Source organism: Microcebus murinus, chromosome 21, assembly GCF_040939455.1.
Source record: "Microcebus murinus isolate Inina chromosome 21, M.murinus_Inina_mat1.0, whole genome shotgun sequence".
Taxonomy (NCBI): Eukaryota; Metazoa; Chordata; class Mammalia; order Primates; family Cheirogaleidae; genus Microcebus; species Microcebus murinus.
In genome coordinates, this window is record NC_134124.1 from 24,275,924 (window position 1) to 24,293,219 (window position 17,296).

The window sequence follows — 17,296 nt, forward strand, 5'->3', positions numbered from 1 at the left end:
TCAGATAATAATTCCATACAAACTATTGGATTTCTTCACTGAGTAGTCACTCCTTAAGGTTTTAAGTTCATTAGGATGTAGTCAGTACTGCCAGTACCATGTCAGGATCAAGGGAATTTGTTTTGAAAATGGCACTGAGAGTCCTTTTAGTGTTTGAGAACACATGAGAGGGTGGGAATTAGGAGTAAACAGTAAAGTAAGAAAAGACTGGGGGTGTAGGTAGAGCAAATGGATTCATTTGATCCATGTTTTAGTTCTTTTATTTGCCAAAGCATTTTAGAGATGGAATCTGAGAACCTCTCTTGCGTAGTCTGCTTGACAAAAAGGAGTGAGAGTTCCAAGACAAAGAGCTAGCATATTCTGCTTATGACTTGTGAGATAGTTCCCTGGTCAAGATCTTCCCTGGTCAGTGTTCTTCTTTATGAGTATTTTCTAAACCTTTTATGTGAATTACATGTAATATATTGCAACATGTGGGCCTAAAGGAACAATCATTTAGAATAAATTTGTCTGCCATTTATGACTTCAGAGATTAGTATCCAGAGAATGAGAATAAATTTCCCAAAGGATCAGTCTGGTAGTAGAGTTGACTAAGAGAAAGCCATTAACCTAGACTATCCAGAGTCTTTTGGCCCTTGCTAGGTAGACTCAGACTCTAAGGAGAGCCTCTTCAGACTCAGGATATTTCTGAGACTTTTGTTGGTTTTTCCCAAAAAGGCTGTTTTCCCAATTTATATATTTAATTAAACTTGACACCATGTTTGAATAGAAAAATTATTTTGGAGGTACTCTTTCTTCAAAGAAGAGGGAAAAGAGCATTTTCTCATCTATTGTACTAGCAATGATGCTTTATTTTAGCAAAAATAAAACAAGTATTTGAATATAGCCAAAGTGGATTTCATGCTGGAAGAGATGACTTTGTGAATGGCCATGACTTGGAAGACAATTCTCTTAGGCATTGGCTTCTAGGCCCATTTTTCTTTAAGCCAATCTAGTAAATGGACTGGTGCAAACTGGTTCTTACTATCCATTGTCAGTTCCAGATGAAATCAAAACTTCCATCTGTCTTTGTCACTCTAAATTCTAATGAGCAAAAGTTTTCTGTCTCCATGCCTTTGGTTTTTACTTATATAGTTCTCTTTATTTGAAATATTCCAATTGAATTCATTCCCTCAGTTGCTTCTATAACGAATTCACCTTTCATTGGACCTAAGCAACTTCAGTTGCTTGGTAAATAATGTTTTGTTATGCATCAGTAGTTTGAGTCACTACCCTCTTTTTTTTTTTTCCTTAATGAATACAGTTAACATTATGGAGATACTTCTTTCCTTAAACTTCATGAGCCAACCTCTGCTAGCTTCCGATTTTTCTTCCTTACCCCTCTGTCTTCATAGAACTGAAAAGAGTTAGGACCTTGTTCTGGATTAAGCTTTGATTTAAGGGAATATTTTGGCTGGTTTCATCTTCTATCTGGACCACTAGAACTTTTTCCATATCAACAATAAGGCTGTTCCGCTTCCTTATCATTTGTGTGTTCACTGGAGTAGAACTTTTAATTTCCTTCAAAAACTTTTCCTTTGTATTCACAACTTGTGCACAAGGCCTCACTTTCAGCCCATCTTGGCTTTTGACATGCCTTCCCCACTAAGCTTAGTCATGTCTAGCTTTTGATTTAACGTGAGAGATATGCAACTCTTCCTTTCACTTGAATACTTAGAGGCCATTGTAGGGTTATTAATTGGCCTAATTTTAATATTTTTATATCTCGAAATAGGGAGGCCTGAGGAAGAGAGAGGCAGAGGAATGGTTAGTCACAGGAGCAGTTAGAATTACACACAACAGGCCGGGCGCTGTGGCTCACGCCTGTAATCCTAGCTCTTGGGAGGCCGAGGCGGGCGGATTGCTCAAGGTCAGGAGTTCAAAACCAGCCTGAGCAAGAGTGAGACCCCGTCTCTACTATAAATACAAAGAAATTAATTGGCCAACTGATATATATATAAAAAATTAGCCGGGCATGGTGGCGCATGCCTGTAGTCCCAGCTACCCGGGAGGCTGAGGCAGAAGGATCGCTCGAGCCCAGGAGTTTGAGGTTGCTGTGAGCTAGGCTGACGCCACGGCACTCACTCTAGCCTGGGCAACAAAGTGAGACTCTGTCTCAAAAAAAAAAAAAATAAATAAAATAAAAATTAAAAAAAAAAAAAAAAAAAAGAATTACACACAACAGCTATCGACTAAGTTCACTGTTTACGTGGGCACAGTTTGTGGCACGCCAAAACGATTATAATAGTAACATCAGATATCACTGACCAGAGATCACCATAACAGATATAATAATAATGAAAAAGTTTGAAATATTGCAAGAATTATCAAAATATGACACAGAGACACAAATTGAGCACATGCTGTTGGAAAGATGGCACCATAGACTTGCTCCATGCTGGGTTGCCACAAACCATCAATTTGTGGGGGGAAAAAAAAAACACAGTATCTGTGAAATACAACAAAGCAAAGTGCAATCAAATGATGTATGCCTGTATAAGAATCTAAATTGGGTGTGAATTATATCCTTTCCATGCTGTGCTATCTCTTGATTTGCCTTTTGCTCAGAAAAGCAAGAATTAGCTGCATGGCTTGGTTTCCTGGCTCATAAGAAGAAATGTAGTATTAGGATTCAGTTGTATGTAATTAGATTCTTCAAAATAGAGGAGAAAGTCCCAAAGGAGCTATTCCATTGCACCCAAACCCCAGTGTTCTTAAGGAGATGAAAACAAACAGCATCACCGGCTATCCTCAGGGTAAACTGCCTACTGCGTGGCATCTCCAAAAAGAAATTATGCAAAAGAAAATCAATAGGGTTATTGTGATATAATATTACTCAGAGGCAGAGGAATTAATATTTATCAATAGTATCCAGTAGCTAGCATTGATCTGTAGTCCTAAATATTTTTTTATTGTTTTTTCATTTTTTTAATATTATAATTATTTTTTCTTTTCTTTTTTTTGTTTTTGTACTACTGTGACTTTATTTGGAAATATCTAGTCCTAAATATTCTTGTCGGAGCACAAGCAGTTTTGGACTCTTCTCTTTGTCATGAGATCTAGTCTAATAGATGAGATCCTAATAGTTAGGGACATGTTGACACATTCAGGTTGAGTAAAGGCACCAGATGTACTACAAGTGGAAACAAAGACAAGACACAAAGACGGGTTGAATCTTTTTTTACCACTCCTTTCCTCTCTTCCTGCCCAAGCTAGGAGGAATCTTCCTCTTACTAACTCTTGTAGCATTTTATACCTCAGCTACATATAAACTTGCTTTTGTGTGTCTGTCTTATCTTCCCTGTCAAATTCTAAACTTATTTTGGTGTATAGACTGTGTCATGTATGTCTGCATCCTCACTACACATGGCAAGGTGCTACACACGTGTACCTGGTACATGTTGGTTGAATTAAGTCAGGTAACCTTAGATCTTCACTAACATGGAGACTGTTTAATCATGTGTCTTTATTAGGTGTCTGCTACCTGCCAGGTACTTTATATATGTTGTCTCATTTAGCAGGCAGAACCTCCCATTTTCCGTTCTGTTCTGGAAGCCATAGTTGGTTAAACTATTACGGAATGTTATAAAGGCATAGATACTGGAATAGAAGGAAAAAGAATACCATATGTTAGGTCGCCTCCAAAAAATAGAAGCCAAGATAGGATTAGAAGTATAAGAGGTTTATTGGGGGAAACACCTGCAAGGGAAAGTGGGGCAGGAGCTGCAGGAGGCTGGCAGAGCCATCAGACCGTGGGCGGGGGGGGCAGGGGAGAGATGGTAGAAAGGAAAAGTCTTCCACTGCAGTGTGGTGCTAAGAATGTTTCAGCAAAGCCACTGGGGAGCCAAAGTGGCCCATCAGAGGAGTCTATCCCTGGTCTATCCCTCCCATGCCCACGCATTGGCTAGAGCAGCCCATTGGAAAGGTGGCCTCTGCACGAACATGCTGATGGGTTTTGAAGTACAGTCACTGTGTCCCCTGTGTCTGGAAAAGCCTATATCCTCATGACTGCCACACCACAGAATCAACAAGCTGTAAGTCCAAAGCTGCCGCCCAAAGGTGGCAGGCAAGTCCTTCTGCCAGTTAAACAAAGGGAGGGTCTGGGAAAAAGGATTCTCTCTCTCATCTGCAGTTTGCATATTTGCACGCTTAGCTTAGAATGGCCTTTCTGCACTAGAGGAAAACTCTTTCTTTAGTGCTACCTGAGGGAGCCCCGTCTCTGGAGCATGGTGGCCTGCCATCATCCTGGACCTGCACACCGTGCTTCACAGCACTGCAGTGTGTGGCTTCCGCGAGATCAGCGAGCACCTGTGGGCACACCTCGGTCTATCGTGTCTGTTTTCCCCGCTAGGCTGTGAGCATTGCAAAAGCTGGAAACTGCTCTTAAGCTTTAGATCACAGAGCCTCACAGAGTAGATGCCAAGTAAAATACTCGGTTTGTACTTGACATTGTTTTTCTGGCACTGGAGATGGGCTTTCAGTGATCCCTCCAGCCAGCCAGTGCCCTGTGGCTCAGTCAACAGTCAAGTAGCCCTCAACAGAGACTTCTCCGAAATGGAACTGCCCCTCCCTGGAGTCTAAAGTGAGTGGCTCTTAACACATTCTAACTTCACTAACTCCATGTCACAAGAGCCAAGGATTGTCCCAGTAACGACATTTTATTGGGCTTCTTTAGTCTTTTCCTCCTTATTCTCTTTTCCCAACCCCACGACAAACTGCCAAAGTTCTGGGTCAGTTTTGTCAACTCACTGAGGAAGCCCTGTCTTGTCTTTGCATGTTGTGATCCCCTCCCTGTACGTCTGTCTACCCGTGCTGAGCTCTGGGCCTCTCTGCGCTGCTGCTGCTGCGTGCAGACACCCAAGGCTCGTGCCAGTGGTTCTCTTAAAAGAGCAGCACTGAGCATGTGTGTCCCAGGTTTGAGTTTAGGAAGTCTGGCTGGAGAGTGGTCAGCCTGGGCTCTGGGAGCTTTTCCTGTTAGTGTTTTCTGCAAGAATGGGATGGCCTTTCTCTAAACATGGTAAGCTTCTGTGGGCTAGATCTTAAGACAGACCAAAAGTTCTCACTATGAGTTATCAGGAAGGCCTTTAAAAGGTAAAGGCCATGGCCAGGCATGGTGGCTCAAGCCTGTAATCTCAGCACTTTGGGAGGCCGGGATGGGAGAATTACTTGAGGCTTGGAGTTTAAAACCAGCCTGGGCAGCATGGAGGGGCACATCTATAGTCCTAGCTACTGGGGAGGCTGAGGTGGGAGGATCACTTGAGCCCAGGAGTGCAAGGCCGCAGCAAGCTCATGATGGCACCACTGCACTCCAGCCTGGGTGACAGAGCAAGATTTCATCTCTAAAAGATAAATAATTTTTAAAAGAATATTCAATAAAATGTAAAGGGAGTTCTTTACCTAGACTTTAAGATGGGAGGCTATCTTAGAATAAAGCCCTTTTTATCACTTTACTTAGAGTGACAGAAGCTGCTAATAAGTAGCAAGGTGGGAAGGAGCCTGTACCTCTCATGACTAGGAGTTTCTCTTCCCGTCTACCCCCATTCTCATCTCCACTGGAAGCAAACCTGCAAGAAAAATTACAGCAGTTTAGAGAGGGTTGATACTGTTTATTCACCCATACCAGCCAAGATTTTCCAGAACACTCCTAATTTCAAATATTCCATCCCGTTGCCCTGGAAATTCCTGTAAATCTCTAAAATGCCCTGGAAATTCCAACTTTTGACATACAAACTCAGCGGCCCTCTTGTATCTAAAAACAGCATAACAACCTTTGATATATACCATGTGTCTCAATTTTGACTTTAGGACCTGAAACTTGGCAAGAGGAGACTGGACTGTTGAGGTTGACGGTGCTCTGTACTAATAAGCGAGACCCCATGTCCCAAGAAATGATAAGTTTGGCGTAGTAGTTATGAATTTGCTTAGAGAAGCAGGAGGCTCTGGAGTTTGAATCCAGGCCCAGCAGAAATTTGCTGAGTTGAATTAAATTTAGCAAATGGCTGCTGCTGTTTTAGGGAGAACAGACACGTGGAAGGGCCCTCTGCCTTCACCGCCTACAGACTAGGCTTGGCGGGCTGACAGGGAGCAGCGGTTGATTTTCACAGCATTCCTCCCAGGAGCCTGTGTCCTTTGGTCATCCTGGCCAGTTTGGACAGGGAGCTCTGATCTCCCAGAGGGAGCCAGCAGGACTCCCTCCCGCCCCCCCATCTCTGCAGGCACAGGCTGGTGGGGGGGAGGGCGGCACTCAAGTGACTGCACTGCTGAGTGGGGAATGGGGGCTGGGAACTCGCCTGGAAGGTTTCATCGTATCATCAAAGGCAGGCATTTCTTTTTTTTTTTTTTTTTTTTTTTTTTGAGACAGAGTCTCGCTTTGTTGTCCAGGCTAGAGTGAGTGCCGTGGCGTCAGCCTAGCTCACAGCAACCTCAAACTCCTGGGCTTGAGCGATCCTTCTGCCTCAGCCTCCCGAGTAGCTGGGACTACAGGCATGCGCCACCATGCCCGGCTAATTTTTATATATATATATCAGTTGGCCAATTAATTTCTTTCTATTTATAGTAGAGACGGGGTCTCGCTCTTGCTCAGGCTGGTTTTGAACTCCTGACCTTGAGCAATCCGCCCGCCTCGGCCTCCCAAGAGCTAGGATTACAGGCGTGAGCCACAGCGCCCGGCCAGGCAGGCATTTCTTTAAACAGAGAGATACTTTTTATATTTCGTAAGCAGAGCGTAAGGTAAGATTAATTGGTGTCTTTTTGCTTCTGTTCCTGTATTCATTAGAGTTTTTACTTTTACGTTGCAGGTAAACTAAAAGATCTTGGGAACTTGGTTCTCCGACCTTTTGGGCTCTCCACAGAAAATTTCCAGATCAAACAGGATTCCTCCACCGGCTCCTACTCCATCAATTTTGTTCAAAATCCAAATAATAACAGATAACAAAGATAACAGTAGCCTTAACAGCTGACGTGGAAATCGTGTGCTGCTTGCTGTTAGCGAGGGGAAAGGCCCTGCCAATATTTAACTTTCAAAAGCATCTTATCTAAAGGAAAGGCTACCCAGTAGAGCCCAGTGCTCCCTTTTCCCTGTTGTTTTATGATCAGGGTGAAATATGCTTCCCGATGAAGTGAGCCCAATTTGATTTCCCTTTTAAGGCGGCGTCTGTAGTTGTTGTCCCTGGTCCTGGCTGTCGCTTGTCCAGGAAGAAGCCTACTTTCAAGGCTGACCTTCCTGAGCCACGCAGACACGCCAGCCAGGCCAAAGCCTCTCCTGGACCCAGCAAACCTGTTGGCTGGGAGACTGCCCAGACATGATGGACGATGACACAGGGTTCCTGCCTGCAGCCCCCTTCCCTGATCACACACGCTAAGGAGGCTGCTGTACGTGACCTCCTGCATTTCCTGATTTCCGATCTCTGTGGTAATAAAAGCTTTCTGTGACAGTCCGGGCTGGGTTGTAAATTTTGTCCCCCTAACGACAGCTAAAGCAGAAGACTTCCCTGGCTTTGGAGCAGTGTTCGTTTTAAGCAGGGTTACTGATTCTGAATTCCACAGATTAGCCTGAAGTTTTAGTTGCCACCTTGAAGATTTATCTTGAAGAGTTGACCATTCTACCAGGTACTAGAATTCAGAAACTCCACCTCACCAGCCGTCTCGGGCCCCACCAGGTTTGTATAGATAATTATGAAATCAGTGTTTTTGACCAAGTATTAATCTTAGTAATTTCAACTTAAAATGGCTTCATTTAGGAATGGTGGAATGCGAATCCCAGAACAAAGCCATGTTCATTTAGACTGCATGAACCCAGACGTTTCAAAGATTGACTCTTTTTTCCTACTCATCAGTTGATGCTAGTGATTAGCTTTCAGTTGTTCTGATTTAAGTGTCAAAGGCAGTGACATGCAGCAGTCACACTCCCAGCGTTCAAGCCTGTGCTGATTCTTTTGATCTGTTCCCAAAAGCCTCTTACAGTACATTGGTAGACGGGGAGGGAGGGATGTGTGGTATTAACTCTGTGATTCGCCAAACTGTCTCACAGATTGAAATGTAATCCTTCGTGCAACTTCCAAGGGGAAAGGGAAAGAGAGAAAGAGGAGTTGATTTTACTTCACTATCTTTACATTAAATCTGGCATCAAGGCTTCCCAAAAAAAAGTTGTGTATGAAGAATCAACACAAGTCCCGAAAGCTCAGTAGAAAGAGTGCAGCTTGGCAGCCGTCTCCCAAGCTTCCTGCGCAGCCAGCATTGTGCCAGGGCCGTGGTTCTCAAACTGTCTAATCTCAGGACCCCTCGCGCTGTCGAAGAATATTTAAAGAGCATTGCATGTATGTAGATTCTATTAATATGTACCATATTAGAAATCAAGATAGGAAATTGTTATTTGGTTTAATCCCTTTAAAAATAAACATTTCATGTTAATATAAATATTTTTATGAGAAAAGTCTTCCAAATCAAAGACATTTTGGTGAGAAGAATGATGAGACTGTACATTTCTGCAATCTCTCCTTTAATGTGTGACTTGATGGAAGGCAGCAAGGCTCTCACATCGTCTGTGCTGTTTGTCCTGATACCACACATCATGTCTTTGGGAAATGCAGCTGTGCACTTGAGACAAGATGACGTGAAAAAAGTAACGGTTTAGTCTTACGAAAAATAGTTTTGACCTTGTGGACACCTGAAAGGGTCTGAGGAACCTCTAGGGAACCCTGGCTACATTTTGAGAACTGCTTTGTCAGACTGACTCTTGAGCTCAAGGGTGAGACTAAACAAAATCAGGGCCGAGATACCAAAGGACATCTGTGCTCCAAGGAACAGGAAACAGACTTGTTTGTCTAGAAAATCTCCATTAAGAGAAGATGCCTGGCCTGGCGCGGTGGCTCACGCCTGTAATCCTAGCACTCTGGGAAGCCGAGGCGGGCAGATTGCTCGAGGTCAGGAGTTCGAAACCACCCTGAGCAAGAGCGAGACCCCGTCTCTATAAATAAAAAAAGAAATTAATTGGCTAACTAATATATATAGAAAAAATTAGCCAGGCATGGTGGCGCATGCCTGTAGTCCCAGCTACTCAGAAGGCTGAGGCAGGAGGATCTCTTGAGCCCAGGAGATTGAGGTTGCTGTGAGCTAGGCTGACACCACGGCACTCACTCTAGCCTGGACAACAAAGCGAGACTCTGTCTCAAAAAAAAACAAAAAAAACAAAAGAGAAGACGCCTGAGACTACCATTGCTACTGAATGTAGAGGTTTTGCTTCTTAGGCCTCCCTGCTCCTCCTCTCCCTCCTTCTCCTCCTCTTCCTCTCCACCACCCTGAACTTACAGGATGCCAAACTTACAGGATGCCAAACAAGGCCAACATTTGTGTGCTTCCAGTGAGTGGGCCAAGCCGTGCCTCCGGAAAGGAAAGGAAGAGATCTCAGTATGAATTTACTGAAGCCAAAGAGTTTTTATCTAGTACTGTTACTTCTCTGCTTCCAAAATTTATACAAAAAGATTTCAAACCTTTTGAAAATGTTTGCCCGCAGGAAAAACCCAAGAGTGTTCAAAAGTAGGAAGTATATAAGACAGGAAGGTGGCCTATATTTGCCTACTGCTGCTAAGATGTATGATTTTGTTTTTGTTTTTTGTTGAGACAGAGTTTCGCTTTGTTGCCCAGGCTAGAGCGAGAGCTGTGGGCATCAGCCTAGCTCACAGCAACCTCAATCTCCTGGGCTCAAGCAATCCTGCTGCCTCAGCCTCCCGAGTAGCTGGGACTACAGGCATGTGCACCATGCCCAGCTAATTTTTTTCTATATGTATTAGTTGGCCAATTAATTTCTTTCTATTTATAGTAGAGACGGCATCTCGCTCTTGCTCAGGCTGGTTTCGAACTCCTGACCTCAAGCAATTCGCCCTCCTTGGCCTCCCAGAGTGCTAGGATTACAGGCGTGAGCCACCTCGCCCGGCCTGATTTTGAAGTTCAATGGTGATGCCTTCCTCCCCCCACCAAAAAATAAAGTATACCAGAATTTACCTTTAAGGTATTAAACAATGGCATTGTATGTTTTTTTATTCCAACAATACTGCAATGGATCGATTTCTTTTTTTTTTTTTTTTTGACAGAGTCTCTATTGCCCCAGGTAGAGTACAGCGGTGTCACCATAGCTCACTATAACCTCAAACACCTACGCTCAAGCACTCCCCCTGCCTCAGCCTCCCAAGCTACTGGGTCTTCAGGCACATGCCACAATGCCTGCCTAGTTTTTCTATTTTTGGTAGAGATGGGGTCTGACTTTTCCTCAGGCTGGGCTTGAACTCCTGAGCTTAAGCAATCCTCCCACCTTGGCCTCCCAGAGTGCTAGGATTATAAGCGTGAGCCATCGAGCCTGGCCCAAAATAATTTTTTTTTTTTTTTTTTTTTTTGAGACAGAGTCCCACTCTGTTGCCCAGGCTAGGAAGTGCCGTGGTGTCAGCCTAGCTCACAGCAACCTCAAACTCCTGGGCTCAAGCAATCCTCCTGCCTCAGCCTCCCGAGTAGCTGGGACTACGGAGTGCACCACCATGCCCGACTAATTTTTTCTATATGTTTTAGTTGGCCAATTAATTTCTATTTTTAGTAAAGACAGGGTCTTGTTCTTGCTCAGGCTGGTTTCGAACTCCTGACCTTGAGTGATCCTCCTGCCTTGGCCTCCCACAGTGCTAGGATTACAGGTGTGAGCCACCACGCCCCACCCGAAATAATTTTTTATCTCCTTTTAGGATTGCCTTGAAGGCTCTCAGACACATTTTTTTTTTATTTTTATTTTTATTTTTTTCTTTTTTTCCATCCTAGTTTGTCCTATTTTTTTTATTTTTTTATTATTTTTTTTTTTTAGACACATTCTTTAAAATACTGTGATCTATTGTTTCCCTATCTGCCTCCATGAATAGGCCACAAGATTCTAGAAAGAAAGGGCCATGCTTACGTTCTTAATAGCACTAGCAACTGCCACTCTACTAGAGACTTAGTAAACTGGTATTAAAGGACATTCCACAAGAGCTGGTCTCAGTGTGAGCAACTATCACAATCCAATTCTACCCCTTTAGTGCCTGTTTTTAAAAATGTCTCTTTTGCTACTAACCAGTTATCTGCTACCTCAGGACAAGTAGAAACTAGTCATCTTCTCCTTAAATTTTAAGACACAGCAAGTATAATAATTCAAATGTCAGCTTAGAAGACTTCCTTGCTATTTTTCACAATCCAAAGAATGCAGTGGGAGGCAGTAAGAGACAGCAGTTTGATGTCACCTAATCAAGGCCAATGAACTATCTGTGACTTCCCTGGGTATTGGCCAGAACAGCCTCCCCCACACCCTGGAGTTTCCGGTCCTAGTAACTCAGGCAAACTTTCTGCACTAGGGTTCTTATGTGGGTAAGTGTGCAGTTCTAGCAAATTTGGAGGGCTCAGCTAGGGCTTCTCAACAGAGAATTCTCTGAGTGTTCCCATGAAGCTCAAAAAGACGTTCTGCAAAGAGGGTCACTTTAAGCCAGGGGGGCCTATCTTGCACAGCCCTGCAGAATGTCCTCAGATGTTGAACATTCAACTTGGCTTATAAGCATCTGTCTCCTGGTTTTTTTGTTTTTGTTTTTTTGAGACAGAGTCTCACTTTGTTGCCCAGGCTAGAGTGAGTGCCGTGGCGTCAGCCTAGGTCACAGCAACCTCAAACTCCTAAGCTCAAGCGATCCTCCTGCCTCAGCCTCCCGAGTAGCTGGGACTACAGGCATGCGCCACCATGCCCGGCTAATTTTTTGTATATATATTTTTAGTTGATCAATTTTTTTCTATTTTTAGTAGAGACGGGGTCTCGCTCAGGCTGGTTTCGAACTCCTGACCTTGAGCAATCTGCCCACCTCGGCTTCCCAGAGTGCTAAGAGTACAGGCGTGAGCCACCACGCCCAGCTGTCTCCTGGTTTTCAAGTTTTCAGTTTTTGCATCTTGGAAATTTGCAAGGATTTGTCCTGAGACTTATCAGAAATCCCCAATTTGTCCTTTAGTTTCTGCCTCCCACCTTCTCCAGAGCACATTTCCATCGAGTCTTGTGTTTTGTGTATATTCCCACACTACATTTAACTACTTTTCCAACTTCCACATGAGCACCTTTTCCATTGGCTGGAGCCTCTGCAAGAGGCTTACCCAGGAAATCGGACCTATTAACTACAACTACTTCATACTCCTCTGGCGGTTTTCCTGTGTAGAACGCACTACGGATTATTTCACCTTGCTCCAAGCTTGCCTCACTTCCCAAAATGCCACAGCTTCTCCCTTTACAAGTAGTTGCTTGTAAGGAGTAGAGAACATCATCCCATGTCCAGATGTGGAGGCTGGGGAGTGGCTGGGCCAATTTAGCTAATGATGGTAGCAACATCACAGCACTGGGCCTACCTCTGAGCTTCAGCAAAACGACAAGGCCTCACACACTGGCCCATCAGAGTTGCTCATGTATAGTCAGATGTGAAAGTCTGTTTAATCCATAAATGGTAAGAGTCACATATAGTTCCTACATTTTGTGTAAAGGTAGTGGAGTGCTTAAGGCACTCTTGCTGGGCTTAGTGATTATTTCTGGTCCCGAGTCTCTGAGCTGGCCTCAAGACTACTGGTAAGTAACACTTCACTCAGCTTTCAAGCTAGAATCTAAGCTGATTCAGGAAGACCAGGCACAGGTACTTTTTGGAGACATTTTATTGCATGGATAGTGGGACGGGGAGCTAGCAGCAGGTGTCAATGTAAACCTAATTGGAAGATGTATTTTGGCGAGGGTTGTTTGATGCCAAGAGCTAAGACGGCCTACAAATCTTATCTTCTACAACCAGTTCTTCAAAACTTGGGATGTCAAAGGGGAAGGCTATAATAATAGTATGTCAAAGAGGGCTGTTGACGCAGCTGTGCAAGTCAATGGCTGCTTTAATCTCCTTGACAACCAGTGATCTTTTAAGAGGAAGAGTGGGGGGAGAGGGGGCATCGGCAATATATGTAACCTTAACACTTGTACCCCCATAATTCGCTAAAATAAAAAAAGAGGAAGAGTGTGATAACCACCCACAAACAAAATGCAAATCTGAGATACCACACAGGGTGGCATATATCTTGACAAGCACTCCCTTTCCTGTTATCGGTGCTCTCCTAAGCTTGCCCTTGGCAGACATAAAGGGCTGGGGCTGCTGCGGCTCAGCTGCGCCCCGCCCCCACATACAGCTTCCTAAGCCTGCGGCCTGTGGTCGCTCCAGTCGGGCTGTGTGTTCCTTCCTGCTGCTTTCTGTGATCACTTCCCGTCCTTATCATGCCTTTCCTCTCCCTACCTTCGTCCCCGTGCCTCGTGTTTCTTAAGGCACCGAGCTCTGCCTCTGATCCTATCTGTGTGTACTCTGTACCTGACACACGCCCACGCAGCCCAAGGAGTCACTTCGGTTAGGGATCCTTTCCAGGCTGTCGCCTCTCTATTCAGCAGTAACAAGCTGAAACCTTCCGTCACCTGGACTAACTTTAAAAAGGGAAGTATGTGCACATCCCACCAGGAATGGCTGGAAAATCTGTTCCTTCAAACTGCACAATTAAGAGCTTCACAAGGAGGCCGAGTCAGGCGGATTGCTCGAGGTCAGGAGTTCGAAGCCAGCCTGAGCAAGAGCGAGACCCCATCTCTACTATAAATAGAAAGAAATTAATTGGCCAACTAATATATATAGAAAAAAATCAGCTGGGCATGGTGGCGCATGCCTGTAGTCCCAGCTACTCCGGAGGCTGAGGCAGTAGGATTGCTTGAGCCCAGGAGTCTGAGGTTGCTGTGAGCTAGGCTGACGCCTCGGCACTCATTCTAGCCTGGGCAACAAAGCAAGACTCTGTCTCAAAAAAAAAAAAAAAGCTGCACAGGGAAAGAAGGCACCGTTTTTAATCACTTCCTCCCGTTGTATGTAGAGATGTCCTAGAGGGAGTCCATTAGTGCTCCTGAAAGTGAGAACTGGATTACTTGCCACCAGCCAGCCCAAGAGGCAGGGGCTAAAATAACCTTAGAGCATGAGAACAACTGCTTAAAACCTTCAAGGGACAATCAAAGAAACTAAAGACAAAATTGGTTTGTGAAAACTAGTAAGGATGTCCTTGATTTTTATATTTCAAAGCATCCAAAATTTTAATCTTCCTGGCCACAGTGGGTAACTATTGAAGCTAGAATTGGTACACAGGGCATTTTTTACACTGGTCTACCTTTACAAATGTTTCTATGATCAAAAAATAAAATTAAATTGCCTCTAGTTGTTCTACAATCCAAGCTAAGAATAAGCTCCATCATACAGAAGTTCTATCAGCCAGAACCAGAAACATGACTCTCTACCTTCTTTTTCCTTTCAGTCAAGGGGAAACTTTGGAAGCTCACATTCCCCCTTTGCTAAGGCACAGCAGGGCCTGCTGCCTCGCTGCCAGGGAAGACCACAGCTAACAATCTGTGGCAGCGACCCAGCGTCAACTAGTCTTCATGCTGTCAGTCCCAGCTTGCAGAAAAATACAGCCTACCAGGATGGGGGCTGCTAGAAGGCACCGGGGCTCACCAGCCCTCCATCATCACGACAGACATGAAGGGAACCAACCCACGGGCTTTTGGGGAAACCCTTAGTTCCAAATGCGAAGAGCTGGATCTGAAGATACTGGAATCTCATTGTCCCTCTGTGGTTTGCTGATGTCCACATCAGACATAGCGCCTGGACTCACACCAGGCAGCCACCACATGCCAACTAAGCACATGAGCACACAGCTTCCAGTCAGTGCTTCCAACTCAAAGTCAAATCCACAATCCTGAAACTCTTCAAGCAAACTACGAGTCTTCAGGGAGGAGGCCAAGGATGGGAAGCAAGGAAATGAAGTAGAGAGAACAGTAATTAAATGTAGAAGGATATAGGCTTTGGTAGGCTATACATGGTATTTGATCTCAAGTACGTAAGCCTGTTTTATAAGGGTGGTTCGACTGTCCCAAAACAATATGCTGTTTGTAGCTTTGCCTCATGAACTTAAATTAGGAGAAAAGGTCTGATAGTTTTCTACAGCAGGGTGATACTTGGATTGGATTCTGCCATTAGCAGTTAGTATCAGAGGCCGGGGATTATATTACAATTTCAGCTTGTGCTGCAAAAGCTTGTCCAGCCTGCCTCATTTTCTACAGGTGTTAAAGGAGCTGCATTTAAACATGTGAGGATCACACCCCTCACTCTCTTTGTAAGGTTGCTTTGTGTCTTACCAAAGGCCCTGGCTGTGTTTTTCTGGTGCAATGACAGTCAAGCTCCCCTTTTACCTCAAGGGACTTCACGCTGATGTTACCATTTACTTTATTTAGAAGATCGCACAAGTTAAGTTTTGAGCTGTCTCTGAGCTGTCAAGATCCAGAGAATTTAGGCACTTAGCTTAGGCAGAACTCAGAAACAATGGTTTACAGAATACTTCAATTAACAACAGAAAAAGTTTCCTGACGTCTCCCCAGTGTTTTTGGCCTTGGGCTGAGGAGGAACTTCAGAGCTTGGTGATTGGGACAATGAATTTCACATCCCATTTTGCCAGGGAGGGTACTGTGTGATTCTGCTGTCAGGAAAGTCATGGACAGAACTAAGGTTAGAACCCAAGTCTTACCTCTTAAGACTAAGGCAGTATAAAAACGTCTTCCTTTCAACATCACCAACTCACCTTCTCTCCTTCACATTACAAGCCTGCTTCTACAAACTCGCCTCATAAGGAAAAGATGAAAGGACTAACCCTAGAAGCACTCAACTCTTAATGACCTCACCACCATCAGCTCTTCCTTCCTCTGGCACATTATTCCTGAATCCATTTTCCCTCACCCCAGGTTCATCACCTTCTTGACACCAAAGCAAAGAAGGAGTTGTTCCTTTGTCCCATGAAATTTCATTCTGAATAAGCAAAGACTTGGCAGGACACTCATCACTAGAGAAAAGTATGCTTAAAAAACAAAGTATGCTTTATTCAAAGCACTGAGAAAAGAATCTTCACTTGAAAAAGGAAAAATGAACTTATACTTCATTATCTGAAGTCCAGCATCAGTAAGATTTTAAGTGGCATCCATGTGTTTCGTCACTCATTCTTTGTATTTTGTAAAAGTTGTGTCTATAAATATACCAATATATGAATACAACATGCCCAAGAATGGCATGGGTCTCAAGTAGGCCTTCCCAGATAAGGAGCACGTGGATTGTTAACCTTTCCTGGTTCTATCTTGTTTCACTTTCATTAATGAGAAACTTGAGAGAAAAAAGATATTAACAGAGCCAGATTCCCGTGGCCTCCTTTTTTACACTCATTTAGATAAAGTGAAATGGGAGAATGTTTAAGATTAAAGACTCCATGTTACTCTGGAATAAGGGACAGCGTTCTAAAGGATTGCTTTACTGAAATGGAAAAAAAAAAAGGTCACTGACCTATGTTTCTGGGTCAATCCTAAAAAACCTCAACTATCTGGTAGGTTTTAAAAGACCAATTTTTTCCTAATAACCAAGTGTTTCTGGTTCTCAGGCCAAACAACTTGGACCTCATAATGAACATGCTGGGCTTTTTTTTAAAGAAGCAACCATTTATCCACAAGGGTAAGGCTCCTTAAAGTTAAAACAAAACAAACCCACCAATAAATGTTTAATTACATCCAACTCTGAAAGGTAAGTTGTTTCCATCAGAAAAAAAGTTATGTTTATGCACAGGGTCCTAATTAAACAATTCACCCTTCCTCTATCCTTGGTCATACAGAGGTCCCATAAAATCTCCTAGTGATTGGAAACCTACAGGCTGTTGTTCTCCTTAGGAAGCATTACTTCTCAAACACTAGTACTTGATTTTTTATTTTTATTTTTTGACAGAGTCTCACTTTGTTGCCCAGGCTAGAGTGAGTGCCGTGGCATCAGCCTAGCTCACAGCAACCTCAATCTCCTGGGCTCAAGCAATACTACTGCCTCAGCCTCCCGAGTAGCTGGGACTACAGGCATGCGCCACCATGCCCGGCTAATTTTTTGTATATATATTTTTAGTTGGTCAATTAATTTCTTTCTATTTATAGTAGAGATGGGGTCTCGCTCTTGCTCAGGCTGGTTTCGAACTCCTGACCTCAAGCAATCTGCCTGCCTCGGCCTCCCAGAGTGCTAGGATTACAGGCATGAGCCACCACGCCCGGCCTTAGTGCTTGAATTTTAATAGTTAAAAAATAATAATAATAATCTTTAAATACTAACTCCTAAAAAGTAAACAGTTTTTAAATAACTAAATTTTAAAA

At 43.7% G+C, this 17,296-nt stretch overlaps 1 protein-coding gene across 2 annotated transcripts in view; it reads left to right on the forward strand.

The window, feature by feature from the left end:
• TTC1 (tetratricopeptide repeat domain 1) overlaps positions 1–7,472 on the forward strand; it is a 52,014-nt gene extending 44,542 nt beyond the window's left edge. For both annotated transcript variants that reach the window (XM_012786356.3, XM_075996251.1), the window contains exon 8: positions 6,837–7,472. In XM_012786356.3, the coding sequence (XP_012641810.2) occupies positions 6,837–6,970 (134 nt within the window). In that variant the 3' untranslated portion in view covers positions 6,971–7,472. The remainder of the gene's footprint in view (positions 1–6,836) is intronic.
• The last annotated feature ends 9,824 nt before the right edge of the window (positions 7,473–17,296 follow it).